Here is a 24,053-nt window from a genome sequence, read left to right as displayed (position 1 = left end):
GGGGCAGACGGTGGTTGACCCGGCCCACTAGGCCGCATTGTAGCACAGTGAGCTTCCCACTGCAACTTATGCCTCATATCCATGTGACGGTTCATGCATGAAGTACTCAAGCATGTGATTTTTTGGCCTCTACTGAGATTTTGACCTGAAGAGCAACCACGACTTCTGGTCTGAGGCAGAGTTGGGGTTTTGATTTTGTTGACAAATCTTACAGACAACATGAGTTGGGTCATCCTTTGGGATGTCAAAAAATGCCCAGGCTAGTTGGGGTTTTGATTTTGTTGACAAATCTTACAGACAACATGAGTTGGGTCATCCTTTGCGATGTCAAAAAATGCCCAGGCTATGCAAGGCTTAGAGCTCGTGCGACCTGAAGAGCAACCACGACTTCTGGTCTGAGGCACAGTTGGGGTTGAGGATGCAGTTGTTGATGTGCTTCCAGCACTCTGTCTCTGTCCAGGAAGGTGCACCATTACCTCATCTTCAGACTCGTCACTAGCATCCTCCTCCACCTCCTCTGCTGACTTCATGGACTGGCGGACTGGGGGTTGACAGTTCGTGGGGTCTACAACCTCGTCATCATCATCCTGTGTGTTCTCACACCCGTCGTCCTCAGAGCCAACCTCTTCCTGCCCAGACCGAAAAGTCAAGTTTTCGTTCCAATCAGGTATCTCAGTCTCATCATCATCTTCCTCATTGTCTCCACCAACCGGAGTTACAGTTTGGGAACGAGGGTCTACATTATGCTCAGAACCTTCTTCATCTGGGCCTGGATCCGACTCACAAAGATTCTGGGCATCAGTGCAGATCATTTCCTCGTCTGGATTCACAGAAGCTCTGGAGCAGACCTCTGATTCCCAGGCTATAGTATGCGTAAACAGTTCTACAGACTCAACCATGTGTGTTACCCCATGCTCAGACGGGCAGCTGGAGACTTGGGAGCTGTGAGGAAGCAAGTGCGATTGGGGTGACAACTCTGAGGACTGGAGTAGTTGTGATGTTGAAGTTGACATGGAGGAGAGCCCACTTGAACGAGCACTTGATATCTGTTCAAGCACCTGCTGTTTTTGTGCCTCATCTGGAATTTTTGGCGATGCTTGTAGCGATGGTCGTAAGGAAGGTATCATATCATATTGTCCAAGAAAAGAAGTAGACATCTTACTTTGGCTGAAAGATGGTCTTTCTTCTGCAGATGTTACTGTTGCTTTACTATCTACCCCACGGACACAACCTTTTTTCCCTTTCCAACACGCCTATTCGCCTTTCCACCAGTAGCAGGTTTTTTGCCACTCATTTTAGTGCTTAACTAATTGGCAACTCTGTATCTGTAGTTGTTGGCACAACAACCGATGGATGAAAACCGAGCAGAACTGAGTGGTCAAACTGTAGTACTAGGCCCAAAACTATTAACTGGATTAGATGCAGTGAAAATTGAGATACACAGGCGGTGTAGTTAGTTTCATAGGCGGGCTACTCTACTTACGTGCAGACACTGCTCCTAGGCCCTAAACTATTAACTGGATTAGATGCAGTGAAAATTGAGATACACAGGCGGTATAGTTTGTTTTACAGGTGGGCTACTCTGCTGATGTGCAGACACTTCTTCTAGGCCCTAAACTATTAACTGGATTAGATGCAGTGAAAATAGAGATACACAGGCGGTGTAGTTAGTTTCACAGGCGGGCTACTGTGCTGATGTGCAGACACTGCTCCTAGGCCCTAAACTATTAACTGGGTTAGATGCAGTAAAAATTTAGATACACAGGCGATGTAGCTAGCTTCACAGGCGGGCTACTCAGATGACTATCAGACAATGCTACTAGCCCAAAAGGATTGGCTGAGCTAGATTACACCAAATACTGTGACAAACTCTTGCACAGCACCAGCACAGACCTGCCTAGCAAACAGTGCTATTAACTGCTGTAACCTACCCTGAAAAGGGCTGATATTACAACTAGTCCCGACTCCTCCCGACTCCCTAAACCTATCTCTCTGACAATTCGCTCCAAAAAAACACTCTTAGTCTGTATAGCGTCCACAGCAGCAGTGGTGCCGTATAACACTAAGCTGCAGCAGTGAGAAAATGGTGGAGACGGGGCAAATGGCTGGTTCTTATAGGGCAGGGACATGTGACATACACAGCCAATGACACATGCCCTTGCTTGTGTGCATCACATGCACATTGCTGTGTGTGTGTGTGCACTGCTGATAGGCTGAGAGACTGCACCGCCCCACTGTAAATGCGGGAAAAAAAAAAAAATGGAGATCGGCGTTATTTCAGCACAGATCTATCCCCCGTTTCCCCCCCTCCCGCCCACTATATACTGAAACAGTCTATTAACAATGATAAACAGTTTTAATGTACAAATCAAGTTAGGCTTTTGCTGAACGAACAGTTATCGAACAGAAACTAAAACAGACGAATTTTAAGCAAATTGTTCGGGTTCGTCGAACGACTCGAACACCGCCCAAAACAGCTCGAATTTGAAATTGGCGAACAGTTCGACTCGAACACCGCTCATCTTTAGTGATAACCCTCCCACAATAACAGCTGGTATCAGAGAAAACGCCAATACTTACTGGTTAACTTTGTATCCGCTGCGATTAAATCTGATTCCAGTACTGAGTATTGAGGGATCTCTTTTTACCTCGTGCCAATTCAGCCCTGTCATTGCCATTATATGAACAATGTTTCAAAGTAAATTAATGGGATTGTAAAAATTATTTAAAAAAATAGCTAAAATTACCAAATAGAAAAAAATAGAATCCTGTAGCAAAAAAAAAGTCTACCATGTACAGCGGATGAAATAAGTATTAAACATATCACCAAGTAAATATATTTCTAAAGGTGCTATTGACATGAGATTCTCACCAGATGTCAGTAACAACCAATCCAATCCACACAGGCAAAGAAATCAAACCATAGAGGTCCATAAATTAAGTTATGTAATAATGAGAAATATTTACTTAGAATATTGGTGACATGCTCAATACTTTATTCACCTGCTGTATGTACCTAAATTTATCTAAAGAAAATCTACCACTAATTTAGCTAAAAAACAAGGCCTGAAATAGTTACATGGCTTTTAAAATATTAAGTTGTGACATTTAAGGAGAAAAACATGTTTAAATAACTGCTCATGGAAGTGTACCTGCCATGACCCCAAACATTATTATCCTGAAGATATAGGGTTAATTTGCAGGGTAATAGCATTACAATGTTGTCCCGCTCCTTTAATAGAGGAGTAAATGAATTGTATTACTCCCAGTAGCCACCGCCTTTCAGCTGTAGAGGCGTGCCACCAGGAGTGGCCATTCAGTAGAAAGGGAGCTTCAGCTGTAAGCAAATACTGGCTCTTTGATTGACAGCTCGCTCTGCAAAGATGAAGATGCACACATGCTGCAGAGCAAGCTGCTGTCAATCAAAGTGCCAGGGCATGCTGACAGCTACTGTGCACCAAGCGGTGACTGAAACCGCTGTGGGCACGCCTCTATGACTGAAAACCGGAGGCTCCAGAGAGGAATAAAGTTAATTTTCTCCCGCTTTCAGTAAGGCTGCTGGACAACATTGGATTGCTCTTAACCAGCAGATTGATCATATATACTGTATCTGAAGGCTTTTAGCATTTAGGGACACAGCAGGTTCCCAAACGAGGGGAACACTTAAAAAATATTTTATTTTGTGAACCCCCTAACTCTATATTTGTAGGATCTCTGTTACAGCGAATTCCAACCTATATGACTTCACTTGTAACCAGTTCCAGAATATTTGAAAACTCAAGAGGTCCACTTGTGAGAAGTCACTAGGGTTAAAATAAAGGAAACCACCGAAAACCTCTTGCACTCAGTGGGTTGCTGTAAAACTCATCCGCCCAAATGTAAATAGAAGCTTTCCTGTCCCAGGATGATGTTATGTAAACTGGAAGAAGGAACTGAATGCTTTGTTTTTCCATATTCAGGGATGAATACTTCGGGTGATGTGTGCTTCTTCTTCTTACCATGAATACATTGTGCACTGTACTTTAGAAATTGTTGCAGTGTTAATAAAGTCATGATTGCATAGATAAGAATTCACTAATCCTGATGAATAATATATCGCTTTATCGCATTCAATAAACTTTTCTTTTCTTAACTATGTAGCATTATTGAATAATGTCAATGGAGAAGATGAAAACCAAACCACAACTATACAGACAACATCTTTAGGTAATTGTGTTCTTAAAATATTTTCTTTTAATTGCAGTCTAATATTTTTTTTTACTTATTTAAAAGAGAAAAAATGACATTGCGAATAAATACAATGCACATCTACACATACTCTAATCGCTATCTTTATATCTGTAGATCAGTAATGAGAACCATTCAAAATACACTGCAGTAGGCTAATAAAATTATACCCATCAAAGGGGTTGTGTAGAATTAGCAAAAATGTCTGCTTTCTTTAAGAAACAAAATAACACCATACTTGCTCATGGGTCACGGTATTGCAGATTTGTGCAATAGGGGTGCTGTTTTTATAAGAAAGCACAATCGTATAACTTTAGTCCACAATACCACAGTGTTCTTATATTTTTGCAATGCAAACTGTTAATTTTCTTTTAACCCCTCTGTGACCTTAGACGTACTATCCCGTCGAGGTGCCCTGGGCTTATCTGACCCTGGACGGGATAGTACGTCATAGCCGATCGGCCGCGCTCACGGGGGGAGCGCGGCCGATCGCGGCCGGTTGTCAGCTGCTTATCGCAGCTGACATCCGGCACTATGTGCCAGGAGCGGTCACGGACCGCCCCCGGCACATTAACCCCTGGCACACCGCGATCAAAGATGATCGCGATGTGCCGGCGGTGCAGGGAAGCACCGCGCAGGGAGGGGGCTCCCTGCGGGCTTCCCTGAGACCCCCGGAGCAACGCGATGTGATCGCGTTGCTGCGAGGGTCTCACCTCCCTCCCTGCTCAGTCCAGCTCCGGATCCAAGATGGCCGCGGATCCGGGTCCTGCAGGGAGGGAGGTGGCTTCACAGAGCCTGCTCAGAGCAGGCACTGTGAAGGCTGCAGCGCTGCATATCAGATCAGTGATCTGACAGAGTGCTGTGCAAACTGTCAGATCACTGATCTGTGATGTCCCCCCCTGGGACAAAGTAAAAAAGTAAAAAAAAAATTTTACAAATGTGTAAAAAAAATAAAAAAAAATATTCCAAAATAATGAAAAAAAAAAAAATATTATTCCCATAAATACATTTCTTCATCTAAATAAAAAAAAAACCCAATAAAAGTACACATATTTAGTATCGCCGCGTCCGTAACGACCCGACCTATAAAACTGTCCCACTAGTTAACCCCTTCAGTAAACACCGTAAGAAAAAAAAAAAAAAACGAGGCAAAAAACAACGCTTTATTATCATACCGCCGAACAAAAAGTGGAATAACACGCGATCAAAAGGACAGATATAAATAACCATGGTACCGCTGAAAGCGTCATATTGTCCCGCAAAAAAAGAGCCGCCATACAGCATCATCAGCAAAAAAATAAAAAAGTTATAGTCCTGAGAATAAAGCGATGCAAAAATAATTATTTTTTCTGTAAAATAGTTTTTATCGTATAAAAGCGCCAAACCATAAAAAAATGATATAAATGAGGTATCGCTGTAATCGTACTGACCCGAAGAATAAAACTGATTTATCAATTTTACCAAACGCGGAACGGTATAAACGCCTCCCCCAATAGAAATTCATGAATAGCTGGCTTTTGGTCATTCTTCCTCACAAAAATCGGAATAAAAAGCGATCAAAAAATGTCACGTGCCCAAAAATGTTTTCAATAAAAACGTCAACTCGTCTCGCAAAAAACAAGACCTCACATGACTCTGTGGACCAAAATATGGAAAAATTATAGCTCTCAAAATGTGGTATTGCAAAAAATATTTTTTGCAATAAAAAGGGTTTTTCAGTGTGTGACGGCTGCCAATCATAAAAATCCGCTAAAAAACTCGCTATGAAAGTAAATCAAACCCCCCTTCATCACCCCCTTAGTTAGGGAAAAATAAAAAAAAATGTATTTATTTCCATTTTCCCATTAGGGCTAGGGTTAGGGCTAGGGTTAGGGCTAGGGCTAGGGTTAGGGCTAGGGTTAGGGCTAGGGCTAGGGCTAGGGTTAGGGCTAGGGTTAGGGCTAGGGTTAGGGCTAGGGCTAGGGTTAGGGCTAGGGTTAGGGCTAGGGTTAGGGTTAGGGCTAGGGTTAGGGCTAGGGCTAGGGTTAGGGCTAGGGTTAGGGCTAGGGTTAGGGCTAGGGTTAGGGTTAGGGCTAGGGTTAGGGCTAGGGTTAGGGCTAGGGTTAGGGTTAGGGTTGGGGCTACAGTTAGGGTTAGGGTTTAGATTACATTTACAGTTGGGATTAGGGTTAGGGGTGTGTCAGGGTTAGAGGTGTGGTTAGGGTTACCGTTGGAATTAGGGTTAGGGGTGTGTTTAGATTAGGGTTTCAGTTATAATTGGGGGGTTTCCACTGTTTCGGCACATCAGGGGCTCTCCAAACACGACATGGCGTCCGATCTCAATTCCAGCCAATTCTGCGTTGAAAAAGTAAAACAGTGCTCCTTCCCTTCCGAGCTCTCCTGTGTGCCCAAACAGGGGTTTACCCCAACATATGGGGTATCAGCGTACTCAGGACAAATTGGACAACAACTTTTGTGGACCAATTTCTCCTGTTACCCTTGGGAAAATACAAAACTGGGGGCTAAAAAATAATTTTTGTGGGAAAACAAAAAGATTTTTTATTTTCACGGCTCTGCGTTATAAACTGTAGTGAAACACTTGGGGGTTCAAAGTTCTCACAACACATCTAGATAAGTTCATTGAGGGGTCTAGTTTCCAATATGGGGTCACTTGTGGGGGGTTTCTACTGTTTAGGTACATTAGGGGCTCTGCAAACGCAATGTGACGCCTGCAGACCAATCCATCTAAGTCTGCATTCCAAATGATGCTCCTTCCCTTCCGAGCCCTACCATGCGCCCAAACGGTGGTTCCCCCCCACATATCGGGTATCAGCGTACTCAGGACAAATTGGACAACAACATTTAGGGTCCAATTTCTCCTGCTAACCTTGGAAAAATACAAAACTGGGGGCTAAAATATAATTTTTGTGGAAAAAAAATATTTTTTATTTGCATGGCTCTGCGTTATAAACTGTAGTGAAATACTTGGGGGTTCAAAGCTTTCACAACACATCAAGATGAGTTCCTTAGGGGGTCTACTTTCCAAAATGGTGTCACTTGTGGGGGGTTTCTACTGTTTAGGTACATTAGCGGCTCTGCAAACGCAATGTGACGCCTGCAGACCATTCCATCTAAGTCTGCATTCCAAATGGCGCTCCTTCCCTTCCGAGCCCTCCCATGCGCCCAAACGGTGGTTCCCCCCCACATATGGGGTATCAGCGTACTCAGGACAAATTGGACAACAACTTTTGGGGTCCAATTTCTCCTGTTACCCTAGGGAAAATACAAAACTGGGGGCTAAAATATAATTTTTGTGGGAAAAAAATTTTGTTTTATTTTTATGGCTCTGCATTATAAACTTCTGTGAAGCCCTTGGTGGGTCAAAGTGCTCACCACACATCCAGATAAGTTCCTTAGGGGGTCAACTTTCCAAAATGGTGTCACTTGTGGGGGGTTTCAATGTTTAGGCACATCAGTAGCTCTCCAAACGCAACATGGCGTCCCATCTCAATTCCTGTCAATTTTGCATTGAAAAGTCAAACGGCGCTCCTTCCCTTCCGAGCTCTCCCATGCGCCCAAACAGTGGTTTACTGCCACATATGGGGTATCAGCGTACTCAGGACAAATTGGACAACAACTTTTGAGGTCCAATTTCTTCTCTTACCCTTGGAAAAATAAAAAATTGGGGGCAAAAATATAATTTTTGTGAAAAAATATGATTTTTTATTTTTACGGTTCTGCATTATAAACTTCTGTGAAGCACTTGGTGGGTCAAAGTGCTCACCACACCTCTTGATAAGTTCCTTAGGGGGTCTACTTTCCAAAATGGTGTCACTTGTGGGGGGTTTCAATGTTTAGGCACATCAGTGGCTCTCCAAACGCAACATGGCGTCCCATCTCAATTTCTGTCAATTTTGCATTGAAAAGTCAAACTGCGCTCCTTCCCTTCCGAGCTCTCCCATGCGCCCAAACAGTGGTTTACTGCCACATATGGGGTATCAGCGTACTCAGGACAAATTGGACAACAACTTTTGAGGTCAAATTTCTTCTCTTACCCTTGGAAAAATAAAAAATTGGGGGCAAAAATATAATTTTTGTGAAAAAATATGATTTTTTATTTTTACGGTTCTGCATTATAAACTTCTGTGAAGCACTTGGTGGGTCAAAGTGCTCACCACACATCCAGATAAGTTCCTTAGGGGGTCTACTTTCCAAAATGGTGTCACTTGTGGGGGGTTTCAATGTTTAGGCACATCAGTGGCTCTCCAAACGCAACATGGCGTCCCATCTCAATTCCTGTCAATTTTGCATTGAAAAGTCAAATAGCGCTCCTTCCCTTCCGAGCTCTCCCATGCGCCCAAACAGTGGTTTACTGCCACATATGGGGTATCAGCGTAGTCAGGACAAATTGGACAACAACTTTTTGGGTCCAATTTCTCCTGTTACCCTTGGTAAAATAAAACAAATTGGAGCTGAAGTAAATTTTTTGTGTAAAAAAGTTAAATGTTCATTTTTATTTAAACATTCCAAAAATTCCTATTAAACACCTGAAGGGTTAATAAACTTCTTGAATGTGGTTTTGAGCACCTTGAGGGGTGCAGTTTTTAGAATGGTGTCACACTTGGGAATTTTCTATCATATAGACCCCTCAAAATGACTTCAAATGAGACGTGGTCCCTAAAAAAAAATGGTGTTGTAAAAATGAGAAATTGCTGGTCAACTTTTAACCCTTATAACTCCCTAACAAAAAAAAAAATTGGTTCCAAAATTATGCTGATGTAAAGGAGACATGTGGGAAATGTTACTTATTAAGTATTTTGTGTGACATATCTCTGTGATTTAATTGCATAAAAATTCAAAGTTTGAAAATTGCAAAATTTTCAAAATTTTCGCCAAATTTCCGTTTTTTTCACAAATAAACGCAGGTACTATCAAAGAAATTTTACCACTATCATGAAGTACAATATGTCACGAGAAAACAGTGTCAGAATCACCAGGATCCGTTGAAGCGTTTCGGAGTTATAACCTCATAAAGGGACAGTGGTCAGAATTGTAAAAATTGGCCTGGTCATTGACGTGCAAACCACCCTTGGGGGTAAAGGGGTTAAGAAAGAGAATCACATTTGATTTGCTACAGTTATATATGTTAGTCCAAATTGTGAGCTACTGAAATAAATCTTAGGCACATGGGAGGCAAAGGGGAGGTTGTGCAGCAGCATACATGTCACAAGCAGTGTGCAAACTCCAGCTCATTGTACAGTGGGGGAAATAATTATTTGACCCTTTGCTGATTTTGTAAGTTTACCCACTAACAAAGACATGAGCAGTCTATAATTTTAAGGGTAGGTTAATTTTAACATTGAGAGATAGAATATCAAAAGTAAAATACAGACAATCACATTGTATAAATTATATAAATTTGTTTGCTTTCTGCAGTTAGAAATAAGTATTTGATCCCCTACCAACCATTAAGAGTTCTGGCTCCTACAGACCAGTTAGACGCTCCTAATCAACTTGTTACATGCATTAAAGACAGCTGTCTTTCATAGTCACCTTTATAAAAGACTTCTGTCCACAGACTCAATTAATCAGTCAGACTCTAACCTCTACAACATGGGAAAGACCAAAGAGCTTTCTAAGGACGTCAGGGACAAGATCATAGACCTGTACAAAGCTAGAATGGGCTACAGAACCATAAGTAAGATGCTGGGTGAGAAGGAGACAACTGTTTGTGCAATAGTAAGAAAATGGAAGAAATACAAAAATGACTGTCAATCAACATCAATCTAGGGCACCATGTAAAATCCTACCTCGTGGGTTATCCTTAATCATGAGGAAGGTGAGAGATCATCCTAAAACTACATGGGGGGAACTGGTTAATGATCTCAAGGCAGCTGGGACCACAGTCACCAAGAAAACCATTGGTAACACATTACGCTGTAAAGGTTTAAAATCCTGCAGGGTCCGCAAGGTCCCCCTGCTCATCTGAAGTTTGCCAATGAACACCTGAATGATTCTGTGAGTGATTGGGAGAAGGTGCTGTGGTCAGATGAGACAAAAATTGATGTCTTTGGCATTAACTCAACTCGCTGGGTTGGAGGAAGAGAAATGCTGCCTATTACCCAAAGAACACCGTCCCACCCAAAACGTACAAAACGTACAGACAAGGCAACAAAGGAGTGGCTCAAAAAGAAGGACATTAAGGTCATGAAGTGGTCTAGCTTGTCTACAGACCTTAATCCCATAGAAAACTTAGGGAGGAAGTTGAAGCTCCAAGTTGCCAAGCAACAGCCTCAAAATCTTAATGATTTAGAGATGATCTGCAAAGAGGAGTGGACCAAAATTCCTACTGACCTGTCCGGAAACCTCATCATCAACAACAAAAAACGTCTGACTGCTGTGCTTGCCACCAGGGGTTTTGCTACCAAGTATTGTCTTGTTTGCCAGAGGGATCAAATACTTTTTTCTCACTGCAAAATGCAAATACATTTATATAATTTATACAATATGATTTTCTGGATTTTATTTTTGATTTTCTATATCTCAACGTTAAAATTAACCTACATTTAATAACAATAATAATAATATAATAATTTTATTTCTATAGCACCACCATATTCCACAGCACTTTTGCATTTTAGAGGAGACTTGTACAGACAATAGACATTACAGCATAACAATAAGCACATAGATCAACAGATACCAAGAGGAATGAGGGCCCTGCTCGCAAGCTTACAATCTATGAGGAAAAGGGGAGACACAAAAGGTGGATGGTAACAATTGCTTTCGTTGTTCGAACCAGCCAGTATGTAAGAATCAGGTGTTCATGTAATGCTGCATGAACTGGTTATTAGCCTTAGTATATAGCAGTACAGACACAGAGGGCTATTAAATGCATAAAGCGTATGAGAACATGATATGAGGAACCTGGTTATGGTAAAAATTTTGAATGGGCAACACAGGGATAGTTAGATTAATGTGTTGAGGCAGTAGGCCAGTCTGAGAAAATGTGTTTTTAGGGCATGCTTAAAAATGTGGGCATTAGGGATTAATCGAACTAACCTGGATAGTGCATTGCAAAAAATTGGCGCAGCACTTGAAAAGTCTTGGAGATGGGAGTGGGAGGTTCTGATTAGTGAGGATGTTAACCTAAGGTCATTAGCAGAATGGAGGGCACGGGTAGGGTGGTAGACTGAGACAAGGGAGGATATGTAGGGTGGTGCTGAGCCATGGAGTGCTTTGTGGGTGAGGGTAATAAGTTTATACTGAATTCTGAAGTAAATGTGTAATGACTGGCACAAGGTAGAGGCATAAGTGTAATGGTTGGTGAGGAATATCATCCTGGCTGCAGCATTAAAGATAGATTGGAAAGGAGAGAGTTTGGTAAGAGGGAGACCGATTGGTAGAGACAATCGTCCAGACGAGAATGAAAAAGAGAAAGAGTAAGTAAGAGTTTTTGCAGAGTCGAAAGTAAGAAAAGGTCCAATTCTAGAAAAGTTTTTGAGGTGCAGATAATAAGAGCGAGCCAGTGATCAGATGTGGAGGGTGAATGAATGCTTTGAATCAAGTGCAACCCCAAGACAGTGGGCATATTGCTGGGGAGTAATGGTAGAACTACATATGCAAATGGCAATGTCGGGCATAGGTAGGTTAGTAGAGGAAGGAAACACAAGGAGTTCAATTTTTCACAGGTTCAGTTTCAAATAGAGGGAGGACATGATGTTGTAGACAGCGGTAAGACAATTACTGTTGTTTTCTAAACCGGCCGACATGATGTCAGGAAAGGAGGTGTATAATTCGGTGTCATCAGCATAGAGATGGTATTGGAAAACAAATCTACTGATTGTTTGTCCAATAGGGACATTATACAAAGAGAAGAGGAGGGGGCCTATGACTCATCCATGAGGAACCCCAACAGTAAGGGGAAGGTGAGAGGAAGAGCCAGCAAAAGATACAGTGAAGGAGTAGTCAGAGAGACAGGAGGAGAACCAGGAGAGAACGGTGTCCTTGAGGCCAATGGAGTGGAGCATAGTGAGGAGGAGCTGATGATCCACAGTGTCAAATGCTGCAGGGATCGTGGAGAATTAGCATGGAGTAGTGACCATTAGATTTAGCCATTAGTATATCATTAGAGACTTTAGTGAGGGTAGATTCAGTAGAGTATAAAGAGCGGAAACCAGATTGAAGAGGGTCGAGAAGAGAGTTATCTTATGGATAGCGGGTAAGACGGGAGTGGACCAACCATTCAGGGAGTTTGGAGATGAATGAAAGATTAGAGACAGGCCTATAGTTACCAGCACTGTTTTGGTGGCTTTTTAAGTAATGGATGTGTGATGGCATGCTTAAATGAGGAGGGAAAGATACTATAAGAAAGAGAGAGGGACTGGAGGAGATGTGACAAATAGGGTCACTGGTGCAAGTAGTAGGGCAAGAAGATGCAAGGAACCTGATCACTTCTTCTGTGATTTGTTCAAAATCAGAGAGTGAGCTAGATTAAGGGGGGGAGGGAGGACAGTGCATGGTTTGAGGGGATTGGGAGAAAATTTCCTGTCGGATATGGTCAATTTTTTCTTTGAAGTAATTGGCCAGATAGTCAGCGTGGAGATCCGTGGTTGGGGTCTGCACTCTTGGGTTGAGTAGGGACTGGAAAGTGTCAAAGAGACATATAGGGTTATTGAATAGTGAGGTGATGAGGGTGTTGATATAGGTTTGTGTGGAGAGGTGAAGGGCAGTGTTGAATGTTTTAAGCATAAACTTATACCCTTAAAATGATAGACTGTTCATGTCTTTGTCAGTGGGCAAACTTACAAAGTCATCAAGGGATCAAATACTTATTCCCCCCTGTAGGTAAAGGTATGGTTGACAATTTAAAAATAAACCTTACATCATCCAATAACTTATTTAAAAACTTTCAAGAGACATCAGTATCATCAGACATGATAAAGCGCCTGGCTTTAGGTGAACCACAATTTATAAGTAACAGTGGTGCTAGTGAGTTCGGCTGCATAAACTGGGTGCTATATTATAATAGATTAGTTACTTATATGTTACACAGTAAGTTTGCAATTTTTCAGCCAACCCTTGGATAAACTCTCTTTTTCATGAGGAAATGCTAAAAATGTAGTTAAAGGGGTTCTCTGAGAAATGTAATTAAATAAATAAAATAAATAAAGTACATTAAAATATTAAACATTTTTTTCTAAATACCTTTATTTAGAAAAAAATGTATTCTCTATTTACTGCACTCTGTCAGGATTTGAAAAGTGACAACTGTCATATATCGTTGTGCAGCCTATCCAAGATTTTAGAAGACATGCAGTAAGAGGGGCTGGATTTTCATTCTCAGTCATCTAAAGAAAGGTGTTTGTCTTCTCCTTTTGAATGTTATCCTAAGTCATGTGGCAAGGCTCATTAAAGGGTCGATATTGACTTTTAGGATTGCTACTTCCAATAGTTGGCACTAGAGTTGTAGTCCTCTCCCTCTCAGAAGAGGCAATTTACATATTTAATTTCCCAGAGGAGCACTGCAAGGCTTTAAAGCCTCCTCTCGTTGACATGCTAAACTTGACATGTCCTTCTCTACAAGAAAAAAGGTTATCCCTTCGACCCAGGTCAGAGGCCTCTCGCCTACCAAGGTAGATCTCGCACTTTGCACTGATGAGGGGCAGTACCCCAAAACACTGTCTGAAATATGAGTTTCTGGTTTTGATGTTATTCTAAGCCATATGCCAAGACTCATTAAAGGTTTGATATTGACTTTTAGGATTGCTACTTCCAATATGTGTCACTAGAGTGCTAGCCCTCTTCATCTCTGAAGAGGCAATTTGCATCTTCTTCTCTTTTAGTCCCCTCTGCTCAGTGTCCTGTCGGGTTGACTGAACAGATGAATGTGCTTTGAGGATACCTGACTGGATGCTGCTCTGAAACAACCTCTGTCTCAAGCAGATGATCTGCGTGTCCTCTGAAATCTAGGTTGCGTTGTGATTGATGGCAGCTCCTGACAGTGTGAACTAGATAAAGGATAACTTTTTGCTAAATAAAGCTGTTTAGAAAAATGTTTAATATTCAAATGTATATTATATATTTTATTTTTATTTTTTTACATTTCCTAGAGAACCAAGTTAAATAGCTGAAACACCTGCTGTCATCAAAGGGAAAAGTTTTATCACTTTTCTCCTGCAGCAGCAAAATGAGTTGGCTGCTATGTGATACTTGGTTACAGTAACCCCTTTCTGATGTTGGGCATGATATAATATGCCCACGTCGGATTCCCTCCCTTGTGGACTCCGGCGATGAGCCCATATCTTTCCTGGCACATGGCAGCTGTTTGAACAACCTCTGACAGCGGCATTTAACTCGCACTTCCAGGAAGCGCACCGGAAATCCCACCCATTGGTAACCCTGTCACGTGATAACAGGTCACCGATGGGTTGCCATGACAACCAGACGTCTCCAGCAGATGTCTATGGTTGTCATAGCCAGATTGCTATGAGCCCTGCCTGGTGGTCGGCACTCATAGCAAGTGAGCATTTCTGCTACATACAGGCGATCTGATCATTGCCTGTATGTTGCAGAGCCGATTGTACAACTGCAGCTTCTAGTCTCCCATGGAGACTATTGAAGCATGCAAAAAGTAAAAAAATGATTTAAAAATATTAAAATTTTTTAAAAAAGTTCAAATCACCCCCTTTCACCCCATTCAAAATAAAACAATAAAAAAAATTAAACATACACATTCAGAATCACCCAATCTTTCAATATAAAAAAATATAACCTGATTGCTAAATGGAGTAATAAGAAAAAAAAGTCAAAACGCCAGAATTACATTTTTTTGGTCTCCGCTACATTGCAGTAAAAAGCAATAATGGTCAATCAAAAGATAGTATCTACACCAAAATGGTATCAATAAAAACATCAGCTTGGAGCACAAAAAATAAGCCCTCAGCCATCCCCAAATTACGAAAAATGGAGACGCTACTGAGTCACCGGCCTGGGCCGTGGGGTACTCGGTACCGGGTCCGATCACAGTTAAAGGGGATATCACGTTGGCAGCGACCTGGTCTGTGGCCCTGGGTGCTCAATTAAAGGGAAATGTCTTTTAAGGTTTTGGATAAAGCTTGTTCATGACACCACCTGTGGTATTCGGTCAGTAGGGACCGACGCTGCTTAAAGGCGTCCCCTGGGGTGATGGTAAGGCAGCTAGATGGTATATCTTCCCAAAGGTGAAGTAGGTCCCCAGGGCTCCCGTGTGTGTAGACGGAGAGGCTGAATGATGCAGTGAAGAACAAGGACACAGGTTTGCATTCTCTTTACCTGGTTTACTGAAGACTTCAGGCAGACACAGTCCAGGGTACCAGATCACAGGACAGGCAGAGTCTGGCCGGCTTGGAGGCAAGTTGGGAGTCCCCATTTCCAGGTGAAGATTGAAGCCTTCCCTCTAGCACAGTGGTAATGTAGTCCCTTACTGCCTATGGCTTCTGATAAGGTCCTCACAGTTCTTCTCTCTGTCCCCCATATAGGTTAGGACATAAACCCGTATGGCAGGTGACTCGATCCTTTTTACAGGATCTCTATCATGACCCGGGCTCTATGTGTCACTGTGCCTCCTGGGTATTAGGGCGAACAGGTGATATATAATCCAGCTGTCCTGCCGGTTTCTGCTATGTGTCTTAGAGTCCCTTACAACCTCGATGTTCTGGCTATCGATTGTCTGCGCTTTGCCAGGGAGACAGTCTGCTCGCTGCTGTCCTCCCCCTGGAGTCCTCGCCCGTGCCTCTCTCCTACACGCTCACTGCAATATGTCCTGCTTTTGGTTTTGTCTCTTTCCAGGAGCTGCAGCACTTTCTCGTGGCTGCACGGCCAATCTGCTTCCTTTCCCTTCGTCTCTCTGACAGGAACTAACTGAACTCCCTTTCCCTCCAAACCACAATATATATAGGGGAGTCACCTAGGAATAGGATCAAAAGCTCCCCCTTGTGGCCTGGAGTGTGAACATGTTGCATGTTTGTGTTTACCTCGTGACAGTTATTCTTCCTTGCCTCCAAGCGTGACATCACTCTCCCCATGAGGAAAGCAATGCCACTGTGACGACTAGGACCTCACACTACAGGTTTCTGAAAATGGCACCATTTTTTTTTACAAAAGTTTGGATTTTTTTTCCATCACTTAAGTAAAAAAGAACCTAGACATGTTTGGTGTCTATGAACTTGTAATGACCTGGAGAATCATAATAGCAGTTAAATTTTAGCACTTAGTGAACATGGTAAAAAAAAAAAAAAAACAATTGTGGAATTGCATTTTTTTGCAATTTCACCGCACTTAGAATTTTTTTCCCGTTTTCCAGGACATAATATGTTAAAACCAATGGTGTCGTTCAAAAATACAACTTGTTCCACAAGCTCTCACATGGCCATTTTGACCAAAAAATAAAAAAGCTATGGTTTTGGGAAAAAGGGAAGCAAATAACGAAAACAGAAGAATGGAAAATGGCTCCAGGGTTAAAGGGAACCTGTCATCTGATTCATGCTGCTAAAATCGCAGACAAAATGAATCAGAATTTGCCTGCATGATTGCAACCACAAATATTTTTCTCTGAAAATGAATTTTAAAGATCTGGTTGGCGCCACCTCTGGCCGGCATTTGCCAGCTCTGCTCTAGGTGATTAACAGATCACTCACAATGGGAGAGAACAGTTACCTGCAATGGCATTAGGAGTAGCTGGCTGGGGTAGCACCGGACTAGTCTCATATCATCTATGCCCCGGCCTGATCTTGTAATTGATCTTCTCTGGCATTTCAGAGAAAATGTACCTGCCTGCAGTTGTGCAGCCAATCCCTAATTCATCCTGCCCAGGATTTGGGCTGCATGAATTCAGTGACAGGTTTCCTTTAAGTTCTTGAGAGTGGTCACTCATTGTACTATAACTGCAAACTAGGGGATTCCTGAGTCGGCAATCCCTCTGCCGCAATTTTTATTTTCACTTACAACTTAATTGGGCAACTCATTTAAGAGCAAGAGGTGCCCATTAATTCTACCAGCAGGAGGAAATACCGCCAGCTGAATGTTCTACCATCTGATAATTATTGAGTCACTTTCAATTGATTTGTCTAATTTTCAGGTCTAAATATCCATAAAAATGAAGTCTGGACGGTTAATATGCATATCTCTATAAATGCACTTATTTTAATGAAATAATTTAATTGATATATTTTAAACAGAAAAGAGCACTAAAGTATGGAATACATTATATATTTTGATCCTGCACTGTTATACACATATTTTATTAGCTTTATACTAATTACAATTTGCTAACTTTCTAAATACCATAATCAATAAATCCACATCGTCATTAGCCATTCCAAGTCTCCTAATACAATTTTAGTTTGCAAACTATATTCATTTGGGACAGTTATTGCAAATTAGATTAATATGAGTGATGATTACTACAAAGTGTTGCTGCCTCAATTTGTGTGATAGAGAAGGAAACAGCCGCACTCAACCAATTATCTAATTTGCAAAAAATATTTTGTATTTATTACATGTACAGGAAAACACCACAGCAAGGTGAAACAGTGATGGTAAGGTTACATTTTGACCCTTCCAGGGTCTTTGTTAAACCTCACTAAAAATTAAAAGGACTTGTGTGGACATATAAAGGATAAAGTCCCCATTTTGGCTCTTGCGTCGGCGTGGGGAAAATGGAGTGTTCTACGCCTTCTGTGGCAATCATGTTTCCCAGGGGATGTCTACAGATCTTCTTTTCCATCCACAGTAACATATCTTCCTAAAACAGGTGTAAGCAAGACAAAGACAGGCAGCTGTTAATCCCTGAGGGGCAATTATATATGATATTCATGGCTCTGGTGCCGTAAAGCCATGTTTTCTTTCTCTAATTTTACAGTTAAATATATTAATTAGCCAAATACCTTATTGTGCTCCAAATTGCTGCACATTGTTTCATTCTTGCCACTTCCTGATTACAAGTCCAGTAACATACTTGGCACACCGTTAAAATTCCATGAAAAGGACAAGTGCCACTTTAGATCAAAACAACAAACCTTAGGGGCAGGGCCGGTTTTAGGCAAAGTGGGGCCCTAGGCAAAGTTTAATATGAAGCATTTCGGTTGTATTCACATGCGCTGATCTCAGGCCGCTAAATGAGTGTGATCGACAATACTGAAGTTGTTTGTTTGTTTCCCGGCCTCTTTACTCCGTCTTAGAAAGAATGATGGGGACAGAACCATCACTAATAGATCACTAACAGATCACCATAGTGTATCATGTTATCAGCAGCACATCTACAGTTTACACCGGCGATGTCCTGCTGAGAACAATGATTTTTATTCCGGCATAAACCACCCAATCATCCAATGAATATGCAGCATTTTGCATGTTTAGTATAATACACCCCATACTCCTCCGTATATTATAATGTGCACCACAGTCCTCCATATTGTAAAATGCACACTCCATAGTCCTCCATATAATATAATGTGCCCCATAGTCCTCCATATAGTATAATACACTCCTCATAGTCCTCCATATAGTATTATACACTTCCCATAGTCCTCCATGTAGTATAATAAACTCCTCATAGTCCTCCATATATTAAAATATACTCCTCAGTCCTCCATATAACATAATACACTCCTCACAGTGCTCCATATAGTATAATGCACCGCCATAGTCATCCATGTAGTACCATTCACTTCCCATAGTATAATGCACCCCATAGTTCTTCATATAGTATAATGTATTCCCCATAGTCCTCAATACAGTATAATTCTGCCCACATATAGTATAATGCAGCCACCACCCCACAGAGTATAATGCATCCACCCCACAGTGTATAATGCAGCCACCCCACAGAGTATAATGTAACCCCCCCACAGAGTATAATGTAACCCCCCACAGAGTATAATGTAACCTCCCCATAGAATATAATGCAGCCCCCATATAGTATAATGTAGCCCCCTCTTAGAGTATGATGCAATCACCCCTCATAGATTATAAATATAATACAGCCCCCCCATAGAATATAATGCAGCCCCGAACAGGATATAATACAGCCCACCTCCCCATAGAATATAATGTATCCCCATCAAAGAGTATGATGCAATTATCCTTCATAAAATCGCCACCCACAGAATATAATGCAGCCCCCCATAGTATATAACACAGCCTCCTCCATAGAATATAATGTACCCCCCTAAATATATAAAACAGCCACATAGTATATAACACAGCCTCCCTCATAGAATATGATATACCCTCATAGTATATAGCACAGCCCACATAGTAGTATATATCACAGCCCACATAGTAGCATATAGAACAGCAACGTAGTATATAGCACAGCCCACACAGTAGTATATAACACAGCCCTTACAGTAGTATAAAGAACAGCCCACACAGTAGTATAAAGCATTTCCCACACAGTAGTATACAGCAGAGCCCACACAGTAGTATTCAGCACAGCCCACACAGTAGTATACAGCACAGCCCTCACAGTAGTATACAGCACTGCCCACACAGTAGTATACAGCACAGCCCACACAGTAGTATACAGCACTGCCCACACAGTATACAGCACTGCCCACACAGTAGTATACAGAATTGCACACACAGTAGTATACAGCACTGCCCACACAGTAGTATACAGCACTGCCCACACAGTAGTATACAGCACTGCCCACATCCCCCCTTCCCTCCCCTCCTATCCCCTCCTGAGAATGGCCCCACAGTCCATTAAAAAAAACAAGCTCCTCACCTCTCCTCATGCCCACGCTGCCCCCAGCTCCTGTGTCAGCGGCTGCCATTGCACTGCCTGACACACAGTGAGTGCGCGATGAAGCGCACCCGCAGTGTCAGAGGCAGAGTGGGAAATGATGGGAGAGGGAGCATCAGGTGACGCTCTCTCCTCCATCATTGCTTTGAACTGTACTGTCAGACGCCGGTATAGTTCAATGCAGCTGGGGAGTCGGCGCTGGTGGCAGGGGGGCCCCGGGCCCCATAGCGGCTGCATGACTTGCCGCTAGCTGGGGGCCCCTGGGGGAGCGGGGGACCCAGGCAGCTGCCTGGTCTGCCTGCCCCTAACGCCGGCCCTGCCTAGGGGCATTGGGTGTGCACAACATAAGATGAAGTAGAAAATGCAGCTATGACCAAAGATATATCAGTAATGCATTAAGTTTTAATCAAAGTCATAGCATTCTTTATATTGTAACAGGCAAGATTTTGGCATTTAAAGGAATTTTCCATTTTGGCAAATCTTGCACAAAATTCAGATTACTTTGAATTCCCTGGTTCTTTATGTTATATTTAGTTTTATTAAACACCAACGTTCTAACAGTGGTACTCTAAATTGCTTGTAACTACCAAAGGGGGTGTCGCTTGCCCTGATTGCATAGGTGCCTTGAGCTGCCATCTTCAGTTCCACATTTGGTAACTAAATTTCTGGAAAGGCATCTGCACTCCTATCGTGACATTCATTAGTTATAATAATAATCTTTATTTGTATATAGCACTAACATATTCCACAGCGCTTTACAGTTTTGCACACATTATCATCGCTGTCCACAATGAAGCTCACAATCTAAATTTCCTATCAGTATGTCTTTGGAATGTGGGAGGAAACCGGAGGAGTACCCGGAGGAAACCCACGTAAACATGGGGAGAACATACAAACTCCTTGCGGATGTTGTCCAAGGTGGGATTAGAACCCAGGACTCCAGCGCTGTAGTGCTATCCACTGAGCCACCGTGCTACCCATAGTTGATTGATTAAATAGTGTTTTAGTCACTGGCATTGTCTTTTGAGCACTTTATAGTATTGTTATGGTTATGTAAGAAGAAGGACAGACTAGGGGTATCTGTTTTGAGCCGAGTCTGGAACTTTCGGGGCTGTCTCCTTTGTTGTCCAGGGAAAGCCTAGAGAACCAGACCAACCTTTGCACTTAGCAGCAGGGGGCGTGCCTAAGTCTCTTAGGCAACAGCGCATGCGGGAACAGGCAGACTTGGCGAGAAGAGACAGCGCACAGCAGACAGGGGTGAGCGCTCCTTCCCTTGAGCACCGGCACGACGCAGGCCCATGCCAGAGGATCCCCTTTGCTGCCAGCAGAACTTGTGAGAAAAGACATGCAGTGCACCCGCTGATCGTGACTAAGATGCAGAAAGCTAAGTGCTCCGGGCCCATGAGTACCGTGTCGGTGCCGCTTGAGAAAAACCGAGAGTGGAACTACTATCAGAGCTCTGCTTCCCTAGTATACTTTTGCCGGATCACATTGGGCTCAGACCGTGCGGTGGCTTCCATCCTTCCAGCCACACCCACCCACCCATGGCCTGAGGATCAGTGGATAGGATAAGTTAACCTCACAAGAACTGTCCCTACTGTCTTTACTGTTCTTTTACCCTACCCACAATTTCACCATTGAACTGTTTATTTCCCTCTTTAACCCTTTACCATCCTGTATGGAGTATCCCACTGTTGATTAAAATTCAGTTAACCCTTGCTCTGTCTTCTGCCTGTCACTGCATTCCGCAACCTGCTCACACTTGTAGTCAGCAGGATGCAGTCCACATGAACAGACCAAGTGGTCGCGGGTGCCTCAGGCTCCAGAGATTTGGAACACGCAGTTGTTGGAGCCCCAAAGGCCAGTATACCACTGGGGGCCATGTTGAGCAACCACCCTAAGTTTTCAGGGAGCAACATTCTGCTATGGGACTGGACTGAGCGGTCAAGGGTATGTTGAGGATACACCCCATGGCCCCTGTGATGGAGGCAGAGATTGCCATGATGCCTCTAGACGGAGAGGCAAAGAGCTCCATCATGTTCCGGCCCCCCTATGGGCGAGATACATTCACCAAAGTGCTGGAAATCCTAGAAAAAATGCGCGAAGACCCCACAGACATTGGAGAATTGCTCATGCGCTTGCTTAGCCATGTCCAAAGGGAGGGGGAGTCCGTGACCAAATAAATGAACGCACTGCAGGGGATTCACACTGCAATTGCTAAGTGAGATGGCATAGGCATAGGAACCCCTGACAAAGTCCTGAGAGACCAGCTAGTGGCAGACTTTACGGACACATTGCTTAAACAAATCTTGCAAGAGCACTTGCGAGTAAATCCGCGCATGTCCTTTTTAGAGGTGGGGACCAAAGCGCATGCATATGAGCAAGAGCAGGGGGTGACAGTCCCAACAGGGAAGGTCCTGAGCGGAGAGGTAGCTGCTTCGTTGGCAACTGAACCAAGTTGGGTGAGAGAGCTTCGGAAGAAAATCTAGGACATGCGGGAGGAAAGGCTAACCTGAAGAAGAAGCCTTCCATATCATTAGCTTCCCCAGAAGCCGAACTGGTCCTGGGCCCTGTCAGGAAAAGATGCCACCCTGTACGGAAGAGCAGCTGACCTGTTTTAACTGTGGGAGCCCTGGACATTATGCTCGAGGATGCCCGCCTCTGGGGAGAGCCCTCTACCGCTGCCCGGAGCCTGAGCAGCCAAGGAGAAAGAAAATTCCCACAAGCTTAGTTTCCCTGAGTCCTTTCTTATGGGCCGAAATGGATGTTCGGGCCGTCTGCTGTTTAGTTGATACCGGCTCCAAAGTAACTACTATGCCTGAGACTTATTTCAGACGACACTTCCCTGAAGCGATGCAGCCTGAATGGGGTCCAGTGATCAAGTTCACAGCAGCCAATCAGTTGCCCATCCTGGTTGCAGGGGTGGTCTGGATGCAAATCACCGTGTGCGGTAAAGATGTAGGCCAGAAAGGAGTCGTGCTGACCACTGGGAACCCCGGGAATGGTCTCACTGTGACTTTAGGAATGAACGTACTGAAAGAACTCAGGAGCATCCTGGTCAATGAGTCCGCAGATGGATTCTTGAATTGATGGAGCCCTCACACCTCTCAGAGAAAAGTGTTCCAACAGCTGCTAAGAGTAGCCCAGGCCCAAGAGACATTGAGTGAATGGAAAACCTTGGGCAAAGTAATGGTCCCGGCTGCTGCCAACCTTGTCTTACCACCAGGTCAGACTGCGCTCACCCTACCTATCTGAGCCTGTATCCCTCTCGAAGGAGTTGAAGTGCAGATGGAGCCTGCTTGTATGGATCAATTACCTCCAGGGCTTCTTGTTGCACGAACATTAGCCATTGTGTCAACCTCGGAGAAAGCGCTCTCACGCTTCGGCCCAAGAGGGAGGTAGCACAGGTTATGGGAATGCCGGAAGAGCTGATACCTTCAGAGGCCGTTCAGTTGGCAGTAAAGCAGGGAGATACCTGGACAGTGGCCATATCCGTGTCCTCAGAGTCAGAATCTAATTACCTAAAGAAGGGGTGCAGAATCCTGGAGCAGATGCGGGCCGAACTCCAAGAATTCACTACAACAGGTGCAACAAGTAGAAGTGGTGCTAGAGCGGTAACAGGATGTCTTTGCTCGACATGATGATGACTTTGGATGTACTACAACTATCACCCATGATATTCCAACAGGAAAAGCTGCACCCATTAGGGAATGATATCGACAGGTCCCACCAGAAAGGTACCAGGAGGTGAAAGAGATGTTGGCGCATATGCTGCAAAGCAGAGTCATCCGAGAAAGCCAAAGCCCTTGGGCAACACCCTTTGTCCTAGTCTGGAAAAAAGACAGAACCCTGAGCTTTTGTGTAGACTATCGGAAGCTGAATGCTTGCACCGTGCGAGATTCATACCCTCTGCCGAGGATTGAGGAATCACTGTCTGCTCTGGGAAAAGCAAAGTATTTCTCGTCATTGGACCTGGCCAGTGGGCATTGGCAAGTGTCCATGTCCAAGCATGCCTGGGCAAAGACAGCCTTCATACTGCCTATGGGGTTGCTTGGGTTCA

At 43.3% G+C, this 24,053-nt stretch overlaps 1 protein-coding gene across 5 annotated transcripts in view; it reads left to right on the top strand.

The window, feature by feature from the left end:
- EMCN (endomucin) overlaps positions 1-24,053 on the top strand; it is a 285,813-nt gene that overhangs the window by 27,010 nt on the left and 234,750 nt on the right. For 3 of the 5 annotated variants that reach the window (XM_069743636.1, XM_069743635.1, XM_069743633.1), the window contains exon 2: positions 4,141-4,206. The exons of the other annotated variants lie outside the window; for them this stretch is intronic. In XM_069743636.1, coding sequence (XP_069599737.1) covers positions 4,141-4,206 — 66 coding nt within the window. The remainder of the gene's footprint in view (positions 1-4,140; positions 4,207-24,053) is intronic. 5 annotated transcript variants of the gene reach the window in all.

Source organism: Ranitomeya imitator, chromosome 1, assembly GCF_032444005.1.
Source record: "Ranitomeya imitator isolate aRanImi1 chromosome 1, aRanImi1.pri, whole genome shotgun sequence".
Taxonomy (NCBI): Eukaryota; Metazoa; Chordata; class Amphibia; order Anura; family Dendrobatidae; genus Ranitomeya; species Ranitomeya imitator.
The sequence above is the reverse complement of the archived record's forward strand: the minus strand, read 5'-3'. Positions and strand labels throughout refer to the sequence as shown.